The 22,615-nt window shown below is 33.4% G+C and overlaps 4 protein-coding genes, 1 long non-coding RNA gene and 1 pseudogene across 5 annotated transcripts; 3 read left to right on the forward strand and 3 right to left on the reverse strand.

Annotated features, from left to right (window-relative positions):
• Positions 1 to 9: 9 nt before the first annotated feature.
• On the forward strand, positions 10 to 838 carry LOC104736422 (arabinogalactan protein 41). The gene is made up of 2 exons (XM_019234911.2): positions 10 to 386; positions 547 to 838. Exons 1-2 carry the CDS (start codon positions 269 to 271, stop codon positions 618 to 620), a joined length of 192 nt encoding a protein of 63 aa, XP_019090456.1. The 5' UTR covers positions 10 to 268; the 3' UTR covers positions 621 to 838.
• A 255-nt stretch (positions 839 to 1,093) lies between these two features.
• Positions 1,094 to 2,839, reverse strand: LOC104736423 (putative WRKY transcription factor 30). Its single transcript, XM_010456400.2, has 3 exons — positions 2,472 to 2,839; positions 2,239 to 2,373; positions 1,094 to 1,885 (listed from the first exon to the last, which is right to left on the reverse strand). Exons 1-3 carry the CDS (start codon positions 2,741 to 2,743, stop codon positions 1,372 to 1,374), a joined length of 921 nt encoding a protein of 306 aa, XP_010454702.1. The 5' UTR covers positions 2,744 to 2,839; the 3' UTR covers positions 1,094 to 1,371.
• Positions 2,840 to 4,829: 1,990 nt separating this feature from the next.
• Positions 4,830 to 6,047, forward strand: LOC147929369 (uncharacterized). Its single transcript, XR_015577369.1, has 3 exons — positions 4,830 to 5,409; positions 5,622 to 5,675; positions 5,803 to 6,047. It is a non-coding gene; the product is annotated as an uncharacterized LOC147929369 (long non-coding RNA).
• Positions 6,048 to 8,148: 2,101 nt separating this feature from the next.
• Positions 8,149 to 10,977, reverse strand: LOC104736424 (RNA polymerase sigma factor sigE, chloroplastic/mitochondrial). Its single transcript, XM_087481242.1, has 6 exons — positions 10,750 to 10,977; positions 9,587 to 10,356; positions 9,344 to 9,490; positions 9,028 to 9,264; positions 8,671 to 8,934; positions 8,149 to 8,585 (listed from the first exon to the last, which is right to left on the reverse strand). The coding sequence occupies exons 2-6, from the start codon at positions 10,301 to 10,303 to the stop codon at positions 8,388 to 8,390; spliced, it is 1,563 nt and encodes a 520-aa protein (XP_087337368.1). The 5' UTR covers positions 10,304 to 10,356; positions 10,750 to 10,977; the 3' UTR covers positions 8,149 to 8,387.
• Positions 10,978 to 13,510: 2,533 nt separating this feature from the next.
• LOC104736425 (uncharacterized) lies at positions 13,511 to 15,318 on the forward strand. Its single transcript, XM_010456402.3, has 4 exons — positions 13,511 to 13,867; positions 14,161 to 14,275; positions 14,481 to 14,732; positions 14,815 to 15,318. The coding sequence occupies exons 1-4, from the start codon at positions 13,623 to 13,625 to the stop codon at positions 15,151 to 15,153; spliced, it is 951 nt and encodes a 316-aa protein (XP_010454704.1). The 5' UTR covers positions 13,511 to 13,622; the 3' UTR covers positions 15,154 to 15,318.
• Positions 15,319 to 15,672: 354 nt separating this feature from the next.
• LOC104738136 (squalene epoxidase 4-like) lies at positions 15,673 to 18,326 on the reverse strand (annotated as a pseudogene).
• Positions 18,327 to 22,615: the final 4,289 nt, after the last annotated feature.

The following is a 22,615-nucleotide window of genomic DNA, read 5'->3' on the forward strand; positions in this document are numbered from 1 at the left end:
AAAATGAGTTGTTCCTAGAGATGCGGGTCGTCGACAAAGGAAAGAATAATTGTTCAATAAAATCCCAAAAGAAACTCTCATAATTCTCATTACCTCTTCTATCGCTCTGCCTAGTATTTTTTTTCTTGCATTTTCCTCTCTCCCTTGTTCTGCCCTCTCTAAAATCCTTCTCCCACAAATTAGGGAGTTAATGAGAGGGAAGAACCTTAACAAAAGAAGTTAAGAACTGAAGATATATATTGAGGGAGGAAACAAAAAAAAAACTGAAATGTCCTTCTCGAGGCTTTTCTTCGTCGTTTCGACAATCGTATGGATAGTTTTCACCATTTTGTTGCCAATGACACATGCTCAATCCGCGGCTCCTGCTCCGGCTCCAACAAGCGACGGTGAGTAGTTTATACATATTCTTTCGTAATCAATTGTTAAATGCAAACCAATGACTAATGTGAAACTAACATTTAAATAAGGTTTCTGAAAATTTGTTAGATGTGTGACTATAATATTTCTTTCGGATGATTAATTTTAATTTCGAACAAAATATTGCAGGAACAGCGATAGACCAAGGCATAGCATATGTCCTTATGTTGGTGGCTTTGGTCCTCACATATCTCATCCATTAATGATCCTTTTTCAATTTAATCTTGGTCTCTATTTAGTTTAATTATTTATTTATTTTTGCATTTTGATTATAACTAAATAGAGAGACCAGAAAAGTTTTTATGTGTGGTAGAGATCATCAAAGAGGTTTTCTAATTTTTTGAGGATACAGTTAAGAAGTTCTTTTGTATAAAGTCGATGTGCGTTCAATTGTTGGAAATAAATTTCATCGATTTACATCTTTCTTATTCACAGATTCAACATCGTAAATAATTTTTTTTTTATCAATAGCATATGTATTATACAAGTTTAAATTCAGATTGTGATATATCAATAACAATAGTACAAAGTACAAACCACTATGCTACTAATAATCAAATGATATTCTTCCACGTTTAATTTTTTTAACTATAATATCTCCAAGTATTATCAATGCCATTGTAAATTTTGCAACGCCTGTGAAAACACCACTTGGTGAAATTCAATCTCAAATATAGGCTGGTAAATATAATAGCCAAAAGAAGACTCAAATTTGCTATAAAAATATTAAAATGTGGTACAACAACATATGGTAAAAAAAACCATGGATTATAAGCTAAATAACAAGGATCATATGGAGTATAAATCCATTTATTTCAACATAGACCCTGAAAAGAAGGCTTGAATAAGCAAAACCAAAAAAACGTGAATAGACAAGTAATTAGGATACTTGAATTGGAAATTGATTAGCTATTATGAAAACTCCAGTCACTCCTTTAAGTGGATGACTAAGAATTAATAGAATCCTCCAAACCCTCCTCCATATGGATGATTAGGATCATAGCTATCAAACGGGGATTCCAAAGGGATGGTGGATGGAGAGTTTGATGTAGAGTGAGAAGCCGAGCCAGACGCAGGAAAATTGTAGTTGATATTAGTTCCTAGATCACTAGAGAAACTAGTAGATCCGAAAAAGTCCATGTTGTGATCTCTCATTTGAAGCATATACGGGTTATTACTCTCAAGATTTGGGGTAGAGGACATAGGATAGTGAAGATTGTGATGCAAATGTGCCTCATGATTATAGTTGTCTAGACTTTCCTTCACAATGTCAAGATTTTCGTGTTCTTGGGTCTGGTTCGGTTCGAGGTTTTGTGCCGGGATGGTTGAACCGACATTTGCAGCTTGAGAGCAAGAATGTTTTCCTCGGTAACTGATCTCAAAGAGCATCTGATTTTCATCAGATCTTTGGACATGTTTTGTAGCTTCACATCCTTGAGATTTTCTATACGTGCATCTAAAGTATCCTCTATACCACACAAAAAAAAAAAAAAACATTAGTTAAACTTTCTTTTCTTGTATATTTTATGATTTGTCATACATACACACACACACACACACACACATATATATATATATATATATATATAAAGCTACATAGAAGATCTGTATTACATCTCCATATAATTTTTTCGTTTTGTTAAGCAAATAAAATTGGTAAATGTAATATGTATATATATAATAGACAAAATAAAATAAAAAATGAGTAATAAAACAGGGACTATGTCCCTGTCACATATTTTAGTAAAAATACATAATGAAGGGCTGAAATGAGAACATTGTAATTTAATTTTCCTAATTAATTTACATTACGATAATAACCTTGGAAATTTGGCTCCGAGGATATCCTTCTGGCCATACTTTCTCCAACTGAAACCATCCTCAAGTGTTCTGTCAATACCAGCTCCAGGGGTAATTATGACTTTCCGAGTCCACTTTGGCATTGACTTCTTCGAACTATATTTTACATTTTTAAATATTATATGAGTCTATATGCAAAACAAAAACTTTATAACGTTACAGTTTATAGATACGGAACAGTGTGTTGTGTGTACCTCTTGGTAATGACAAGTGGTTCTTGATCCGAATCATCACTCTTGGGGCTTCCTCCACCATCGTGAGCATGCGACGAATCTTGCTCGCCGGAGTAGTTCATAATGGTGAGAGACTTGTGGTAAGATTCAAGAATCTTCTTGGCTAAATGTTCACGTGTTTCTTGAGATGAAGCCGATCTGAACTGGTGTGCATAGTCTCTTCCTTCTGTCATTAGCTCGTTGATCTCTCTCTTCATCTTCTCCCAATCTCCATTACTACTCTTCTTCTCCATTACGATCTAAAAAGACTGAAAAAAATAATATGGATTATTAAAGTATTTTAAGGTATTGTTGGTTGTTACTATGTTTTTTTTTTTTTGCATGGCTTCTGGAAACTGCGAAAGAAAGAGAATATAAAGAGGATGTGTGAGAGCGAGAGTTTGACTTTTTGACTGAAAAACGAAGAAAGCTGATGTGGAGGAAGTGAGACGGCCGGTCTTTAGTCAATGAATTTGGAAAGTCCAACATGTTGACCAGTTCCTGGCTTCCTGCTTCTCGATCCTCTGTTTTTAAATTTCATATTTTTGGAATCTGTTTTACTTACACGATCTGATTTTTGTTTTTTTTTTTAAGATTAGAGTCATAATCATTTATTCAATATTTGTAAAATTATTTTGTTAATAGCTGTCATTATAATTAGGAAATACTATTGTTTTCTATTGTAGATTTACGTTTTGCTATAAATTAGTATTGAGTTTAGAAATTTAAATAATCAGAATGAGAATATGTTGGTTAATTTTCTTGGATTATTAAATTTAATTAGATTGGGATTAGTAATATAGATCTATTAGATTTTGATTTGCTGTAAATGGCGAGATAATTTTTTAATTAAAAAAAACATATGTTTCCAGTAATATTTAGATTTTATAATTTTAGATGGATAGTATTTTTTTTTTGGTACCGGTTAGGATTAGCGTAATAATTTTCATTAATTTATCTGATATCGACTAATATATTTTATTTATTTTAATAGACCAACCCATAAAAATTATAGAAACATATTTAGCTATGAATATGAGTAATTTACATAGTGTTTAACATGCCACAAGCAAATTATCCCTAGACAATGAACATCATAACTTAGCTAATCTAATCTTTTGGCAGAAGTTACTCAAACTCAAACACTTCCAAGCCTAGCTCTCGCTAGAGAAACATGGTCAAACAGGCATGACGAACCAATTCATTCACGTCAACAAATACCCTAGACAACTAATCTCTTAGGCTAGAAAATGTAGGTATCTATCACTAGTTGGTTAGACATTTCATCAAACACATTTTGGGTGTGGAAGTGTCTAAGACCTAGTTCCAATTGATCAGAGAGAAACTAGTATTTCTAACTCTAGTCCAGAAAGGAATCATACGAATCTAAACTTAAACATCCTACATACTAAGATCTTCCACCTAATCTATTGTATCCTCAAGAACCCTAACACTACTCGGATCCAGAATCAAGCATCATGAGATAGATAAAAATGAGATGAACAACTTTGTAGAAGAATGACATCTCTTTCATGCGTGGTGGATCGAGAGGGATGCTGGTGCTTCTTCCTGGGAACGCGTTTCAGTCGCATGTCGGTCGAGTCGCATTGCTTCTCTCTCGGGAGCGTCGATCGAGTCGCATGTCTGGAGTCGCATGATGTGAGTCTTGGAGTCGTATGTCTGGAGTCGCATGACTTGAATCCTGGGGTTGCGTCGCTCGAGTCCATTTGGTTCCAACAGTCTGAACATCTTCTAAACACGTGAAATATTCCAATATGTAAGACCAATGCAAAGACTACCTAAATATGCATATTTTGAAAAAGAGACTAAAAACAATGCAAAACAATAAGTTAAGAGAACAAAATGAATGAGAAATGCATGATGAAAGAATGTAAAATATAAACATATCACAAACACTCCTCGCCATTGCCCGTCCTTGACCCCTTTCTTTCTCGATGGCCAAAGTCCTTTCTTTCTCGATGGCCAGAGCCAGTTCAGCACCTATAGGACATCCCACAAATGTTGAAAAAAGTTAGAAGAGTTATAGGAATGAAGAAAGAAAAGAATAAAAAGGAAAACAGTACTATATAGAATAGCTCACCCCAATATTGACCATTAGGTGTAGCTGGAGGACAATGAGGTGAACCGTTTTTTCCATAGCTACTCCTGAGCAACACAACTCCTACAAAGAGTGAAAAGAAGAAGAAGCGCAAGACATGTGAGGACATCAAAACAATAAAAGTAGAACGTTTCTCACCTTGTGTTGACACATCAGCCTCAACATTGAAGCTGGTGTTGACACATCAGTTATAAAATTAAAACATGAATCAAATCAGCTCTAATTTTGCTTATTTGTCAATGTTCCAATTATTTTAAAAATCTAGAGAATAAAATCTAAAAACAATCTGGAATCAAATTTCTCGATTCTCACTCCCAAATCTGGCACCACGAAGTCCCGCTTGACGCTCTCGCCAGATAATGAGATTTGTTGTTCACAAGAGATCCTCGCCTCTCTTTCTGCGAAACCCAAATCGCTAAACATGTAGACAATTTTTGAAAGCCCGTTTGCTTTTTCTGAAAGTTCAATGACAGATGAGAAGGAGATCATTGATGACTATAGCTCAGATGAGGAAGACAAAGATGATGATGATGATGATGATGATATCGATGGCGAGAGTAGCAGCAAAGAAGACGACGATGAAGAAGAAGAAGATGGTCGAAGTTTGAGGTATTTGCTTCTTTTGGTCGTGATCTAATTTCTCAGATTTGATTTGTGATTCAGTGGAGATGATAGCGAATTGAGCGAAGATGATTCTACTGATTCCAATTTTGGATTCTGTTGTCGACTATGAAGAAGAAGATGAGGATGAGGAAGAGGAAGAAGACTCTCTTGTTGATAAAGTCGCTTGCCTATTCAAAGGTTTTTATCAATTTAGGATTTTTTATAAATCTTGATTCGTTCACACTTGCTTCGATTTAGGGTTTATGAATCTTTGATTGATTAAATAAATTAGGTTATCATTGAAATTGGAATTGGAATTATTCTAACTATGTGTAAGAAATTGGAAATGTTGTTGCTACATATCTTAAGCTTGTGTCACTTAAATCTCTCTATTGGGATTTGGTTTTTAGGGAAATAAGATTGAGACTCATAAACATTTCTTAGCATGAGAAAGCTTTCTTAAGGTAACCAAACCCAGTACTATTAGCCCAAGCATAACACTTTTGTCTTTATATGTGTTGTGTTGTTGTTGTAGTCTTATGACTACGAGCTCCATTTTTTGTTGAATCTATCTACTATATGAATTCTCAGGGTGAAAGATAGGAGCAAAGAAGCAGTTTATCAAAGATGTATTTCAAAGGTAAACTAAATCATGTATTGTTTTCTATACATGTCTCTTATGTTAATGCCGGAGATGTTGAAATTTTGTTTTACAAGGGAGATTTTTGTTCTGTTTTACACTTATATCAGCTTCTGTCAGAAAGTTTAGAGATTTGTATAATGCCTTTCTCCAAAGAGGATTTGTAAACTCTTGTTTTGATTACTCACAAGTACGATAATTTATCTTTCATATTTTTTTTTAGCTAGTTAAAAGTATCTAGAATATTTAAATTATTGATACTAATTTCTTTTAGAATTATCTAAAGTATGATTTTTAAATATTACAAATAATAACTTCAATTTTTGATAATTTATTCAAATGGCAAGAGATAATTATGTAAATCTTGTTATCTTACCAAATGTACTTCCGAATTAATAATATGACAATGATATAATTAAATTTAATCCTCTGTTCTAAATTATAGGATTTTTAGCTTTTTTTTTCTTGTTTCATTTTACAAGATCTTTTTTTTTTCTGATTTCTTTACATCAGTTATATTTATTTAGTATGTTATGACCATTTGTATTCTACAATATTTTTTTCTATTGGTTATTTTTTTTGAATAAATGTTTAGTAATATATTTTATGATTTCTTAAACATTGTGTTTTTATCTAGAAAATCTAATAAAAAGGGACAGATGCAACATTATATCCAATTTTCCGAAGAATAAAACACTAGACTATATATGAATGATAATCCATAGCTTAGTGTCTAGAACACATAATAAAAAATTAGATAACTTTGAATGGTTTAAGAATTTATAATATGAAATATAGTCTTACATATGAAATATAATAATTTATAAATAAGAAAAATCATTTCTTTCTACTCCCTCCATTTCCAATTAATTGTCGTTTTAGAAAAAAATTTGTTTTCCAAATTAGTTGTCGTTCTATGTATAATATAATATAATTTTCCAATTTTATCTTTCTTTTCTTAGTTTATTAATTGATGATATTAACTAAAACAATACATTAATTACAGATAAACAGAAAATTAAATATTCTATTAATATGTTTGACGAAACATTAAAACGACAATTAATTTAAAACCGAGAGAGTTAATTTAAAATAATGCTAGATACAAACACAAACTATAAACCGGACCCAAAAGCACATAAATCTTAGTTTAAAAAAAAGAATTAGGTATACAAGTTTTGAGTATGAAAATAATTTTAGATATGGCCTTGCCTTGGGTCCGAACACACCTTATTCTTTGAACTGTTTCTACTCTAAATGAAAATGCTAACTTTAAGCAAAAAAACATTAGACACAACCGCTAAAAACTAACTTAAAAAGTAATCTTCAAACACAAACACAACCGTTCATCAAAATACAAACGCTAACCTTAAAAAAGATATATGTCACATTTACATGTTATGACAGCCATTCAATGACATCACCATTATTAGAATGCTAATTGGAAGTGTGACTAAGATTTTGTGATGATAATGGCTTGACCATTCTCTGGTGTCACCTACTGAAAATTCTTAATAAATTAGTGGGAGGCAAATTGTCTTCCCTCTTATGCTAAAAAAAAAATGAGCAATCCTTGGGTTTAAAAAATGAGCAATACTTCATTCACCCCCTTCTAAAATAAGAAAATAAATTTGTATACATTATTAAAAAATTAAAAATTTAAACCATTCTTTTATAAATCGAAACCGATATATAATTTCATTTTAATTATAAAAATGAAACCCTAATCATCTTATTTATAAATCCAAACCGACGTATAATTTCATTCTAATTGTAAAATCTAAACACTAACCATCTCATTTGTAAACCCAAACCGACATATAATTTTGTTCTAATTGTAAAATCTAAACCCTAACATCTCATTGTAAATCCAAACCGACATATAATTTATTTTTTAGGTACATTTCACATTTAATATAAGCTTCACTTCACATTCACCATAACTCGGAAAATTAACTTTGTAATTCGAATTGTCTATATACGTATACGGCAGGAATATTATGACTAGACAAGAGCAATTAAAGACCAAAAGGTTCGTTCGTTGCCGTGTAATAGACTTCAAGAAGGCGAGAATCAACGGTGTAACACTATTGTCAACTCTTGTAAGACTCTTTAGCACCGTTCTAAACTGGCTTTAAGTTTAAGCTATTCGAAGTTCAATCAAACCGGGGTCAAAACTAGTAGAATTGTATCTTTATTTCACACCGGTTCAGTGTTCCTGCAATACGTTTTTGAGTAAAATTACTATACAAAACCGGTTCCATTGATTCAGCTTTCTTAGGAAACAACCGGTTAAGTTTTGTGAAAATAATGCATACCATGTCTCAAACTTGAAACTTTACATGTATAACTTTTCAGTATGGGTATGTATACTAATGATATAATACAACGACTGTGATTCACTTAACGCAGCTATAAGTAACTCTGATATTACATACACAACTATACAACGGTGATAAGATGGTTTGATTTAAAGTAGCTCGGGAAGTCATACCAAGTATACACAAATGGTTGAGCGGGGTGGTTCAGCTTGGTTTCAGAGAATGTATTGGCGAAGGTAATCAACTCGGGCCTGATGTTTGAGCTTCATCAAGGCCTTGACTTCATGTTTCCTCACCATTTCTCTAGAGATGTTGAGATTTCCAGCTATCTCTCCTAGAGTCCTGTCTCCTTTCCCATCAAGACCGTACCTCTGTCGAATAACCAGACTCTCTTTCGGCTTCAATGAATCGAGCTGAATATGAAAATGTAATCATGAGCCAAATAACTAACATAAGTCCCCGGATGATTATGTAAGTAGATGAAAGAGTGAAACTTACCACATCATCGAGAGCAAGCCTAAGAAGAGCAGGTTGTCTCCTGTTATCAGCTCCAACACCATCAACATCTGTGATTCCATTGATGAATTCTTCTTGAGTAACCGCATGTTTTGAATTTAGTGAGAAAACAGGTTTTGCAGCCCTCAATACTTCACGGTATCTCTCAGGTGTTATCTTGAGTTTCTCAACTACCTCGTTCTCTGTAGGGAGTCTCCCCAGCTCAAAAAATAGCTCCATCTTCGCTTTATAGATCTCAACTCTAACCTGAATTGGTTTCAACAAAGAAAAATATAAGTAACGTCGTCCCTGCAGAACAATCTGTATCTGAGAAAGAGCTTAAGAGGGTAACATATATACCGATTCAAGTCCAAATGGAACACGAGTAAAGTTTGAGGTTGTCATAGACCGTATGATGGCATGTCTTATCCAAAACAAACCATAAGTCGATAGACGAAACTTCCTTTTCGGCTCAAAACGGTCAATTGCTGTGATAAGCCCTTTCATACCAGCTTGACAAAGGTCTTGAAATTTCGGTCCATTGGTGAAATCTTGAAAATATTTGTTCATAACAAACAAGACAAGGCGGAGATTGTGCTGCAATGTGGAAACAAAACTCAATAACCATAAATAACAATAGCCTTACTAAGAAAGGTAACGGTATCAATACACTCACCTTAATAAGTTTGTTTCTTGCAGCTCTACCCATTTCAATTTTCTTTTTAACTTCACCAGTGGTCATGTTGATCTCTTTAGCTATTTCAGCTTCCCTCGGCTCTCTTCCCAATTTCTTTTGCAGTTCATCTTTCACTTCAAGTAGAGCCTGGAAATGTTATAAGCCCCCAAAACTATTGAGCATAGGTTGTAATATATAACCAAGCACATGTTCAATGCTATATTCAAGAAAATAGAAGAATACCTTCATAGGCTGCATCAACTTAAACAACCAAGCATGTTCAGTGGAAGAAAGAACAGGAGGTATCTTCATTTTTTTCCAGTCCAAGCTCAATATATCATTAGAAGCTGAATAGTCCCGCACAAGCCTCTCGATCTTCTCCTCTTCTTGCTGCCTCTTAGTTACTTTATTCTCAGCAGAAGCAACAACAAATGGTTTCTCTTCACAGTTCCTTTTCAAAGCTATCCGTCTATCAAGACTCAAACGCTTATCTTTCTTCACATTGTTCCTCACTACTACTTTCTTCTCGACCTCACCACTCTGTTTCCGTTTTCTCCTCCTTGAAACTTTAGCTTTGGATCCGCCATCAACAACATCATCCTCGACTGCTGCAGGACTAAGCTTGTATATGTTCTCAAGTCTAGCAGCAGCTTCGTTGTAATAGTCAACACCTAAGGAACACGAAGGAGCTGCATTGTGATCATCCAAAGAACTTGTTTTTTTTGGGGTTTTTTTACACGGCTTCCTCTTCGTGACTACTCTCTTCTTCTCATTAAGCTTTTCCGAGGGGATCAAAACTTGTTCTCGAGGAGGAATGATCAAAGCTGAATTGCTTGAATCATCGGCTTTGAATGCGACAATGGATGGTTTTTTAAGGGAAGACCGATGTATTGTCAAAAGATCGGTGCTTAAACCGAGTGGTGATCTTGCTGCTGAACTTGAAATAAACACAACTCCCATCACTATCTAAAGGCTGAAACTTCTTTTCAAATTTTCTGATAAGCTGAATTGTTCTGCATTAGAAGAAACATGTCTCGTATAAATTATAAATAATGTCTCAAAATGTTGACAGTTACTACAGTAGAGTTATACGACAGGACACACTATTGATCTAATTTGGGGCAGATATGTAATAAACTTGTTTGACAAAGAAAAAAATGTAATAAACTTGTTCTACCATGAACAAGGATCGGGAAAAACCTCAAATTCTACATAAAACTGGAAAATTTAAGAGCGATCGGGAAATCCAAAATTCAGTTTTTTTCAATAAACGCAAAGACAAAATCTGGCGTGGGCACAAACACTGATCGACAAAATTGTACTAAGAAAGATCGAGCAGCTCTTCTTCGACTGTTAAAAAAAAAATTGTGTTCGATATCGACGAAGCAAAATCGTTTTGATCATACCTTTGCAGTATCGCGGAGAAAAATGTTGTTGTTGTTTTTTTTTTTTTTTTTTTTTTTTTCCCAGAGAGAGATTCTTCGTTTCGATTTTAGATTCTGGTTCACGAATTTTAAATATAAAGAGAAGAAAAAGAAAAAAAAAATGGAGTGGTAGACGGAAATGTATGTGTCGTCTACATGAACTACGTAAATTATGGTGTCCACAAATTAATGACAAATATGGTATGTCATATTTCTAGAATCTATTCATTAAGCCCGACATAATATATTTATTCAATTTAAACCCCCTTATGCTGTAGAGATTATGGGTTTGAATGGTGACAGCGGCTAGAGCGGAAAAATCCGTCAATGGATTAGACCATCTTTTTTACTATTCATAAATTTGGTCCGCAATGCTGCGGTTCAAAAGATACAAAAAGAAAACCGTCGTAGACCAACTGCGAACTATTTTTGTGTGCAAATAAAGTTGGTCCACAACGGTCTGTTGTACGCTCTATTTTTGGAGCGGACCAAACCGCTGACAGATTTGGCCGCCCCGACCGCAGTCACTATTAAGACCCTATATTTTCGAATAAAATGTTACTAATCCGGCCAATTTGATTATATGCAAACTTACGAATCATTCAAGCCTAAAAAATTCAACGCCCTAATCAAACAATAATGTTGCTTACAAAACTAATTAAATTCATAATTTTATTCAATCTATGCTCACAAATTTAGATTTTTCCACTCATAAGTATTTGTATATTTCATATAAAATAACTTGTTTGATAAAAAGAAAGATACTTCGTAACCATTTAATTTTAGTTTGTTTCACATTTTCCTGTTTGATCTTTGTAATATTTGGCCTCTTTGTTAGTTTCCATTGAAGCTGCGGTTTAATTCGTTTTTAAAATAGTTTGCGTAAAGGTAAATGTGGAACTATATAGCAATATGTGCAAATAACTCGAAGATATAAGTACAAGATGCCAATAAACTACAAGTTTGGCATCTCAGGAAGATCCAACGGCCACCAAGGCTTTAGAAAAAAACCAACGGTTACGAGAATGCACAAGCGGAGATGGCGAGAGAGAGACGACGTGGCTAATTTATAGTGGAGGAGAAGATATTTCCGAAAGGGTTAAGACTTGTGGTTGTGGATCAGATTTATAGTTATACACACGTGGATGGTCTTCTCAGCAACAGTATGACCCATACTAAAAAGTGGTGGCTCGAGAAGCATTTACGTAGCTTATTATAAACCGATTACAATATATGTAGTATTTTTTTTTTTGAGTTTTTTATAAGTCAAATATATTAATTCTAAATATTACGCCAAAAGCTCCAATTGTTTAGACAATTATTTAGTTTTTTTCCAACTTAAGACTTTTTTTGTTCTAGTTTCATACCATTTCCCTTTCTACATTTTGTTGTTGTGCTTATAATAATGTTTTTGGGGCTTTTGGTTAACGCAAGAGTCGGAATTACGGGAATTGTGTATTGTTGAAAAAAAAATGTTAATGGCATTGGTATTCTAGACAACAATTCTGCTAGATATCTCGTGCATGTCAAAATTTTAAAAAAATTTCTAATATAATAATAAAAATTATTGTTATATCTTTTTAAAGTTATTTTATTTGAGATAATATTTATTTTTAATTGTTCTGTAAATCTATTAGTTTTTTTGAATACTAATTATTTTAGAATATTATAGTATTTTATTTTTGTCGTATATTACAGTTTTATATTGTTTGTTTGTTGTATTTGCATCATTATTTTGTGAAATACGAAGTAATAATTTTAATATTTAATTGTGAACAAATAAAAATTATTAATTTATCATCTATATAAATTCAATTTTACCAGCCCCAATGTGGAAATTAAAACACACATTTTTATAGATTGAGTAATATATCTTCGTTTTAAAAAATTCAAATCACAACATATGCAGAAAAAATTCTGCATTTTATTAATCATAAATATTATATGAAAATTCCAAACATTTTGTAAATAAAAGAAAATAAAGATGATAGGAGAATCATAATTTGAAATCTTAACAAAATATTCGAAATTTAGTTATTAAAAATAATTATATTGTGTACTTGGATATAAAATCTTAGTTTTCAAAATTCTGATTGGTTTATATTTAAAAAAGGAATATTTAGTAATTTTCGTCCATAATTTATTTGAAAGAGAAAATATATTTTGTTTTTATTTTTCAAGATTTTTTTATATTTGATTTGTGAGCGTTTTTTTATATTTTAATTAATTATATTTATTTAATTAATTAACTAATCTTAATTAAGTTTTTATAATGGCAATTGATGTATTTTTTACACATTTTAAGGTGATTTTAATATTTGTACTTTCCAATTAATATAGTAGGATGACATCAACAAATTAAGGACAATTCTATAAATTCCATTAATAATTTTTCTTTTAAACATTATTTCTATTTTTTTTTCAAAATACCACTAAAATTAATACAATTTTCATTATTATTGCTTTCTTTGGTTTTAATATATTTACAATTTTAATTGAATAGTAAATAAAGTTGAAATATTTTAAAACATAGTTTATAGATATATCAACTTAATAAACACAAGATATTTTAGTTTTTACCGAATAATATCCTTTTTTTTTCCTTTGGATCAAAACCAATACAATATCTTAAACATTGAATAACCCCTATTTGTTAGCTGTAAGATAGCCCAAGTTTGGCCCAATAATAAGCCCAAATGTAGAATAAAATCTACGAAAGTCAACGATTGTCCATAATATGCCACGTTTCACTGAATAGAACTCCATGCACAAAGCCACGTAAAGCTCTCTCTCTCTCCATCCCTCACAGATCTCTCTATCTCTCAAGTCTCTCTAGACGAAAATTCCCCAACCAGATGGTGAAACTCGCGACGGCGCGTGAGATTAGAACGTACGGCCCTCGGCTCGGGAGGAGCAGAGCCGAGTACATCAACGCAGGTCTATACTTGTTCGCCACCGTGGTTCTCATTGGTGGTTTCACGGCGACAGGATTCTCGTGGGAACCAAGATCTGGCCTCGTCCTTATTCTCTTGGCTCTCGTTCTTATAGCCGCCGTTAATGTTCATGATCTTGTGGCTCATCTAGCTGGAATTGATTACCGGTACGTATGTTTTTGCCATTTGAATGCAGGAAGCTTGCATTATTTAGTTTTTTTTTTTTTTTTTTTTGAGAAAGAAGCTTGCTTTATTTAGTTATTTTTGACTATTATAGCTTCCGGTAAATACGTACTGTCATTATTTGTATGAACTCGCCTAGAAGTTTATATTTACCACTACCAGAATTTGTAACCTCAATGTGTATCTATGATTCATACAACCTTTTGTATTCACAATGGTAAGGAAATGGAATTAAGAACAGCATTTAGTTATGAGTGAATTTTTTTTTTCGTAACAGATTAAACTTAATGGAGTATGATTTGCAACTGGGTCTAGTGGAATTTGCAGTCCCTCTGGTTCAGATAACGGGTTCGATAGTCTTCTTCTTGGGAATCTTTTTCGTTTTCCATCAGGTAACGCTTTCATTGTCATAATAAAAATTAAGGCATGAACAAGCTTATTAATCTGACATTGTCCGTTATGTTTATTGTGTGGTTCATTTCCGTAAACACAAGTAATAGAGTAAAATATATAGTTGTGAACTTTGGTATGTGTCTGGCTCATTGCATGTATTGTCACGTTCCCCTGTGATTTTTTTCTTTTCTCTGGAGTATTTAGGCTGAGAAAAAACTTGGATACAGTGGAAAAGAGAAGCACACATTAAACTTGCTTATTGCGGGTCCGCTACTTTGGGTGATAGGATCGCTTCACAACTCATGCCAGATCTACGAGAGAGCAGACAGTCATGTCCAAATTCTTCAGCAATGTGTTCACATCCCTTTCTTGGTTGGATCCCTTCTATTCTTGGTTTCCGCAGTTCTGAATAGCCTCGACCTATCCGGCTCATCACATAGTGGCTTGAAGCTTCTTGTAAGCACATAAAAAAAAAAATTTACCGCATTAAAATGGGATTTAGAAAAACCGCTTCTTACCGTAAATAATAAATTCTCAGGGGGAAAGATGGATCTGGCTTGGGATTTCCGGGGCAATATGTTTTTTTGTGGGAGGATTGATGAACGTTGTTAAGGTTTTTAACTTCGTTCAGATCACTGGCCTTCGCCTCGAGAAACTACGAGGCGGAGCACAAGACCGGCTTCTCGAAGAGAGAGAAGGATATCTCCCTCTTGTTGCTGAAGAAGAAAGAATAAGGAAAATGGAAGCTGACGAAGCTAGTAGAGCTAAACCACGGACCCATTTAATTTCCAAGGCCGGAGAGGGAACTGGAGCTGCTGAGACCGTAGTGACATCTTCTCCGACACCATACAAGGATGTTCTCGTCCGACACAGCTGAGGAATATTAGTCATGTTTTAAATGTTGTTTTTGTACTCCATATTCGTTTTTATCTGCGGAGACCACAGATTTTACCGTTTAACGAATGCTACGATTAGTTTCCTTTTTTGGTCCCGCCTTTATGAATATTGGAATGGGTTAACAATACATAAAGCCTTTTAAATCTAGAGGTTGAGATACACAGGCACATACCATGCGTTGAACTGGAACAGAGAAACCTTAAATGCATGTTTGAAACTAGTTTAACAAAAGGCCCTACTTAAAGCATGCAATGCCTAAAAATCAGCAGAGAAGCAAGTTCAGGCATTAGACAATTCATAGCATAATCCAAGAATTAACAGATATATAGAATATAACAAATCAGCATGTACCATTTCAATGTTTGGTTACAAGATAATTTAATAGAATTAAAGGCTCAACTTGATATAAACCAAATCCCTTATTTAATAATAAAAAATTTTAAAGTTTTTTTTTTCTTGGAGTAAATAGTCTTTTTGTTATGGATCGATCAATCAACGGTCAAACAGTGGCTGTGGCGATATAGGTTCTTCGATATGCAGCTGCGTTTGTTGGAATCAACATCTCCTTGAAGCCTTCATCCACCAAATGAGCACCCAACATTTGCAACGCCCACTGTTGACTCGCATTAAAAAGTCATTAGTTATAAGAAAAAGTTTTTATCCAGTAAAAGTTTAGACACATATACATGTGTGATGTGTGTTAAAATAAACAAAAACATAGAGTCATACGGCCAAAATTCTGAGGCTATGCCAAAAGCGACGAGGCGAAGGAAAGGGATATGATAGAGCAAGTGGCCCATGGAGGTGAGGGTGATGGCCACAAGATGAATTACTAGAGTAAGAGGATGAGGGTTCATGCCTCCGAGAATAGTCATCAGTCCAGTTGTTTTAAAATCACCACGAGATAGGTAATTGTAGCAGCCTTGTCGCATTCCCTCTCTTGCTTCGTCCGTTGTAGCAACAAGCACTTGTGAAAAGATACTCGCTAGCGTGTTCACGGTCGCTGACATTGGCTTTTGCCATCAAAAATCAACACAAATAAAAAGTAACATACGATCATAGTCTTAACACAAGTATTCGAGTCAATTTGTTTTTAAAGACAAATCTTTGACCTTTTCACTAATTAAACCAAAATTAAAGTTATGTACTTATACGAACTTCCCTAGTAAAAACACAAAGTATGTCGGTCATAACTCACCTTACGGATGATGTAGAAGGACTTGACAAGATCTGAGACCTTCTTAGTATTGCCGAGGTTAGGCAATGGTCTAAGAAGATTGCGTAGAATGCAAATGTCCGAGAGTGCAACCATCATCCCTGACGCAATGATAGGATGACGCATATTGAATGCATCTCCCAACACAATCACTCCTCTCTTATCACACAATTTTGATGACATACTCTTAGTCGCTGTTGTTTTAATCTCTGGTAGTCCCTCCTCTATCCCTTTCAAAAATATATCCTGGAGATTTCGACGTTCTGGTATCTACAACAGGAAAGTGATAAATTACACAAACTCAATTACAATACTTGAAATCAAATACATTCCTTACGAACACCTTGCAAATACTAAAACATCCCTAGCTATATATTCTAAAATTTTTACTTTTATTATCAATACTTCAATTTGTTTCATACCTGAGGAGCCATAGTTTTCTTGAGGAAGGTAGACATTTCGCCATTCGCAATAGAAGGAATACTATCAGCGGGAACTTCGGCAACACAACGAACTTCATCACTGGTTATTTGATATATAACACAGACCAAAGGTTTGGAAAATATCAAATGTAGACTTTGTGGATCTTCAAGTCGGCTATTCTTCGTGACATAACCCACCATGTACGAGAGCACTTCCTCCTATACATAAATATATGATCGTGATTCCTCAAATTCTAGTTAACGACGAGACCAATCTTTTATTGTAGTTTATTGCGGAAATAAGAGTGTACAATGCTTGAAAAAAAGTATGTACTCACACTATTATCCACGAGTGACCGACGAAGGTTTGAGTAGCAACCATCGCATACCACAGTGAGAGGTGCGTAGGCCGTTGTTTCCTCGCCTGCGCTATTCTTGTATCTCACTCCTTTTACTACTCCTTTTTCTTCTATCAAAGACTTCACCGTTCCTTCTTCTAATTGTACACTGTCATAGTTCATTAATTTCATTTCATTAAAAAGATGACACTGATATCTTGTATATATATATATATATATATATAAGAGTTGCAAGATTAGTTTAATAACATGAGAGCTCATGAAAACTTTTTTTATATCTGGGTAACAACCAGCATATACAATTTTTTTTTTTTTGCTACTATACATTTTTTGCATATACATATTTTCCTACTAATGGTCTGCATCATCCATGGCTAATTAATAAACTGCAATCATATATATAACAAAGTTCAACAAACATATATCTATATATTGCCACATGTGCTAGACCTACAAAATATTACGTACGTAACGTACTGATAAGAAGTTTCTTTTTTTTCCTTTAAAAAACAAAAAATAATACTAATTAAAAACTATACGAAGTCGTTGGTATGATGAAAATGATATAGTACATAAATGAAAATGATGGTGGTTCACTAGACTAGGGATCAATTTCCATGCGATGAATTGACTACAAGTTACAAAAAGTAGTCTTGATTCGGTTTGAAATCTCCTAGATACAAAATATGGAAGTACGTACTTGGTAAGAGAAGCTGCTTTTTGGCGTAGACGTTGCACGAAACGACCATTACGTAAAAGTCTACCGACTGGTTCAAGAGGAAACGTCTTGTCATTCGGGAAAGGCAATGTCGCGTGGTCTCCATCCTTGTAAATTGCCAAAGACTTGGCTTCTTGAGCGTCTATCTCCTCCAACAATCTAATACATATAAAACCCCAAAATCACATATTAAACGACACACATAACATATGTCACACATAACATATGTTTATATGCATATAATGCGTTTTTGGCAACTAGATCAAGCGATGTGCAGCAATGAATGTAAGGATGAAGTGAAGAGATAGAGAGACCTTCCAGGCCAAGCTGGGCTAACATGAGGCCGCCTCCCGCTTGCATCAGCTCTCCCATGAATCTTTGTGGCTCTTTCAAGTCCCTCTCTATCACATGTACTCTTCGTCCATCCCGAGTTCGCATTCAAATAATTAAATACACATACTGAGTAGCTAATAACTAGGGACAAAATACCAAATAACATAAATTAATAAATTATTAATTAACAATTACGATGGAAATTGCAAAATAACATTTCTGCATCCGTATATATATCTTTTTTCTTTTCACCATGCATACTTTTTTTTTTTTTTTTTTGACCTCATTCACCATGGATACCTATCTTTAAGTCCATTAATTTTCATATTTTGGTGCTTTCGGGTTAATACTAGTTTTCATAAAGAATCTTCTTCCTAATTGACAATCTGACTGATTATATCTTATATAATATTTTATATAATATGAAAAGATTTCTTCTAACTTTTATTCTCATTGCGACATTTGGCATTTTCATTTAGTGACACATGTCATCCTTTATTTTTATTTTATTCTCTTAAAACAAATTTATATCATTTCTAATTCCAAATAATCATATTTCTCTTCTTAATGTTGGTATAATTGACATATATTTTTAAATCCACTTTTATATCTTAAGTTCTTTTGTCAAACAAAATCAGATTATTTTATAGCAAAATATCATATTATATATATGATACAAAATATAATATTCTATCATTTACTAATAAATAACTGATATTTGATGCATCTACTTTACATATTTTTCTTACATTTTATTTAATTTTTCTTTCATCCTTTAAAGTGAAAAACACACATTATTTATAATAAAAGAAAATATCCTAATAAAAAGTAAAAACCATTAATTTTATAACCTTAATTTTACACGTTTTAGAATCATATAATATTTTCTTTCATTAATGGAGTAGGCAATAAAGTTAGTCAGATCCACACTTCCACTAAAATCCTATTAAATTATGATAAATTACACAATAATAACTTTTCCTTTTATATCAATACACATATCAACATAAAATCGATATTGTCAAGAGAATTTAAGACTTGTTGTCATGTTCAAATCATATATATTTATATATAAGAAGATTTTCATATATGTTAAATTTCTTGATTTTCTATCTATTTATTTCATTAGAAAATTGTAAGTGACATATTTAAAATAGTATTAATTAAATCATTACGTTTGATTATTTCTTATATGGAAAATATATTAAAATTTTATATTTAATATCATGTAGTGGGTTACAAATTGCTTTTACCATGCATTAAAGAGAATTATAATTTCAATAACCATGCATTGAAATGTATTTAGTCTAATGAGAAGATTTTCGTTTGCAAATATTTATGTTACAAAAGTTATGACACCAAATTCCATAATTCCCAAATTTGTAACTGTTAATAAAATATTAAGAACCTAAGAGTAACATCTATCTAACATTCAAATAGCGTATATATATATTAGGTAGACATTTACTTAAATAATTAGACTCAAATTTACTCTCAAATTCTAGATCTGTTATAATTAACATATATCATCAACGCTGCAAGAGGAAAAAAGATCTTCATGTTTCTTGATTATGATGGTACCCTTCTCCAATCTTTGATGATCAAAACAGAGGTTTGATGTCGAGCAAGGGGTCCTTATAATTAACCAAAATATATATACCCTTTTTCTCCATAATCAAGATATATTTCATGTGTTCTGTGTTTCATAGATGAGAAGAAGAGTGAAAAACATGGCCAAGTATTTTCCAACTTTTAGAGTTACGTAGACGCATTTTATTTTTGGTAGAATAGTTACATAGATGCATTGACAAGGTACATTTTGTAAAATAATTTTTGTTTCCCATTTTCTTAACCAAATTTGTTATATGTTATTTATTATTTTTATTTTTGTAGATTTGTAGCTTAGTGAACAATGCCTAAATGGTGAAGGTTAGAATGCTCTATCTTTGCATAACCCTAAAGATGATTTAAAGGTCAATGATATATATATATATATATATATCTAACTGTTGCATTTTTTTTTGTTGGTTAGCTATATATATATATATATCTAACTGTTTGCATTTTTTTTTGTTGGTTATATATATATAGATCTAGCCACATATAAGTTTTATATTTGGTATCAGAGCTATGTTCTTGTTTCGGGTATGGTCCTGGATTTGTGGCTAGGAGGAGACAACTGAAGCGAAAGAGAAGAAAAGTGCTCATGATGATGTAAGGAAGAGATCGAGAATTCTGATTTGTGTGAAATTTCAGAATCCAAGTAAAGACAAAGCAAGGTTCATATAAAGCTTCGTTGTCTAAAAACAAAAAAACTTACAAATTAATGAAGAAACATATTGCATCGCATCCGGTTCTTTGTCCGTTGAGGGTGAAGAGAAGAACAAAGACATATAATGCTTGGATGATCAATGATGAATAAGATGATGGAGAACTGAATTAACACAACATAGAAGAGAGTTTGTGAAGGAAAAAAAAAAAGAAGCCGATGGTTTTTGGAGATATATTTGGTTTGAAGGTTTAAAGGCTTCATGTGAGATTATGAGTAGAAGAATTGGAGGAAAGATTTTGTTTACTGTGGCTGATTGAGGATGGGAATTGAAGGCTTGACTTCGCGGGGTTGTGAAGATCAAGTCGAGACACTCAAATTATGGAGACTTGCCAAAAGGTGCAACCGTGGGCATGAATGTTTCAAAAGATGGAGAAAAAGATGAAATTGTGTTGAACTCGTCCGGAGTTTATAGAGTCATCGTCGAAATTGTTACCGGAAAATAGGAGAATCGTGTTATATTATCGACTTAGGTTTGGTTAGAAGAGTATTTCATTGGGCCAATGTTTAATTGAGCCCACGAAAGGCCTATTGTGAGAAGGTGATTGAAAAATGTATTGCAGCTTCTAAGAGATATAGAGTGTTTCAAATGAGCTTTTGGAGATGATGGATACGTTGTGGATTTGCTTGAGAACATAGACAGAGTTGTCAAGGGTCTTCTTCTTTTCATTTTGACAGGATTTAGAGTTCGTGATTGGCTCGACGAAAGATCTTGTGGCTACCTGAGAAGACATCAGAGGTTTAAAGGTTTGAAAGATAAGGATGTAGTTGTCTTTGACTAAGAAAAGAGGAATTAAGGTTTATAACAAGATTGGCACAGGGTCATGAAATCATTAGAGAGAGACGAAGACTAAGATATTGCTAGCAAAATATCTCTTTGGAATCGTTAATTAAATTTGAATCGGGAAAGAAGCTCTGTTCTGGAATTCGATTAAATTTTCTGATTTTGGAATGAAACAAGGCGACCGGATATTAGCGGTAACAGCTAAGTTGCATAACCGATGATAGTGTTCATGGAATCTTCAGCTGAAAAATCTTACAACTGTGGTTGAGAAGGTTTGGGAGTAAGATATTTAGTAGTAAGGATGAAAGGCATTAGAGAGTTCAAAGAAGAAGACGAAGTGGTTAGTTCAACGGTGTCGAAAGGGTCACTGGACAGTGCAATGGTATTGATCGGAATCACATCGCAAAGAAGTTTTTCTTTTTTCTCTTTGGTGTTTTCAATGTCGGGAAAGAAAAAAAAGTTTTTTGTGAATTGGTGGTTGATCAGTTTGTGAATTGCTGGTTAATCAGTTTTGTGAATTCTCAAGGAAGAAGCCGATCAATGTGTTACAAGCTTGTGTGGGGCATGATTTGGAGGTTTAGAGGTTTCATATGTGACTTTTGGGATTATTGTTGATTGTTCGTTTCCTCAGGTGAAGTCAGCTAATGTTTTGTTTGATTTGTTGTATGTGTCTCGTGGCTCGGATGTTTGCCTTATTGAGACACATAATCAATAAGAGGGAGAAGTGAATTACCTGTGTGTGGACTGTGGAGAGCATAGTCTCCATGAAGAACAATCGAGATGGTGAGGGTTTGATTAACCGGAAGAGACTGACATGAAGCATCAGCTCCATTGAAGAGGAAAAGAGTTATTCCACTCTAAGCACCTGCAGAAGAAGAAAGAGGAAACAAAAAATATTAATGAAGAATAAGAGAAAGAGGGAGATCTGAGAGAGAGAGAGAGAGTGATAAAGCAAATTAAAATCTTGTGAAGATTGAAGCAATGAGGGAGTAAGGGAACTCACCAATGACTTCTGCCAATGTCGTAAAAGAGATTCACGAACCAACCGAGAAGAAGTAGCGTGTGGGATCATTTCTCCTAATTTTTTGGACTTTGGGGATTCAGCTAATGAATCAAGAGGGAGTGTTGGAAGTTGATTCATTGCTTAATCATACAAAAGAGAAACAAAAAAAGAAGAGTGAACAAATGCAAGAAGAAGAAGAGGAATCATAAGAATGATGAAAAGAAGAAGTTTCTGGGGATTCAAGAACAGTTTTCTTTCTAGGGTCGGTACTTTCTTCT

This window comes from Camelina sativa, chromosome 13 (assembly GCF_030686135.1).
Source record: "Camelina sativa cultivar CO46 ecotype springtype chromosome 13, ASM3068613v1".
NCBI classification, from domain to species: domain Eukaryota; kingdom Viridiplantae; phylum Streptophyta; class Magnoliopsida; order Brassicales; family Brassicaceae; genus Camelina; species Camelina sativa.

What these genes read in the sequence shown, in the direction of transcription:
- LOC104736422 (XM_019234911.2), top strand. Translation starts at nt 269, where the DNA reads ATGTCCTTCTCGAGGCTTTTCTTCGTCGTTTCGACAATCGTATGGATA. An exon ending in TCCGGCTCCAACAAGCGACG is followed by an intron (nt 387 to 546) that starts GTGAGTAGTTTA and finishes AAAATATTGCAG; the next exon opens with GAACAGCGATAGACCAAGGC.
- LOC104736423 (XM_010456400.2), bottom strand. Translation starts at nt 2,743, where the DNA reads ATGGAGAAGAAGAGTAGTAATGGAGATTGGGAGAAGATGAAGAGAGAG. An exon ending in CCACTTGTCATTACCAAGAG is followed by an intron (nt 2,374 to 2,471) that starts GTACACACAACA and finishes TGTAAAATATAG; the next exon opens with TTCGAAGAAGTCAATGCCAA. An exon ending in CTCGGAGCCAAATTTCCAAG is followed by an intron (nt 1,886 to 2,238) that starts GTTATTATCGTA and finishes TGTGTGGTATAG; the next exon opens with AGGATACTTTAGATGCACGT.
- LOC104736424 (XM_087481242.1), bottom strand. Translation starts at nt 10,303, where the DNA reads ATGGGAGTTGTGTTTATTTCAAGTTCAGCAGCAAGATCACCACTCGGT. An exon ending in TTCCATTTGGACTTGAATCG is followed by an intron (nt 8,935 to 9,027) that starts GTATATATGTTA and finishes AAACCAATTCAG; the next exon opens with GTTAGAGTTGAGATCTATAA. An exon ending in GGCTTGCTCTCGATGATGTG is followed by an intron (nt 8,586 to 8,670) that starts GTAAGTTTCACT and finishes TTTCATATTCAG; the next exon opens with CTCGATTCATTGAAGCCGAA.
- LOC104736425 (XM_010456402.3), top strand. Translation starts at nt 13,623, where the DNA reads ATGGTGAAACTCGCGACGGCGCGTGAGATTAGAACGTACGGCCCTCGG. An exon ending in CTAGCTGGAATTGATTACCG is followed by an intron (nt 13,868 to 14,160) that starts GTACGTATGTTT and finishes TTTTCGTAACAG; the next exon opens with ATTAAACTTAATGGAGTATG. An exon ending in ATAGTGGCTTGAAGCTTCTT is followed by an intron (nt 14,733 to 14,814) that starts GTAAGCACATAA and finishes ATAAATTCTCAG; the next exon opens with GGGGAAAGATGGATCTGGCT.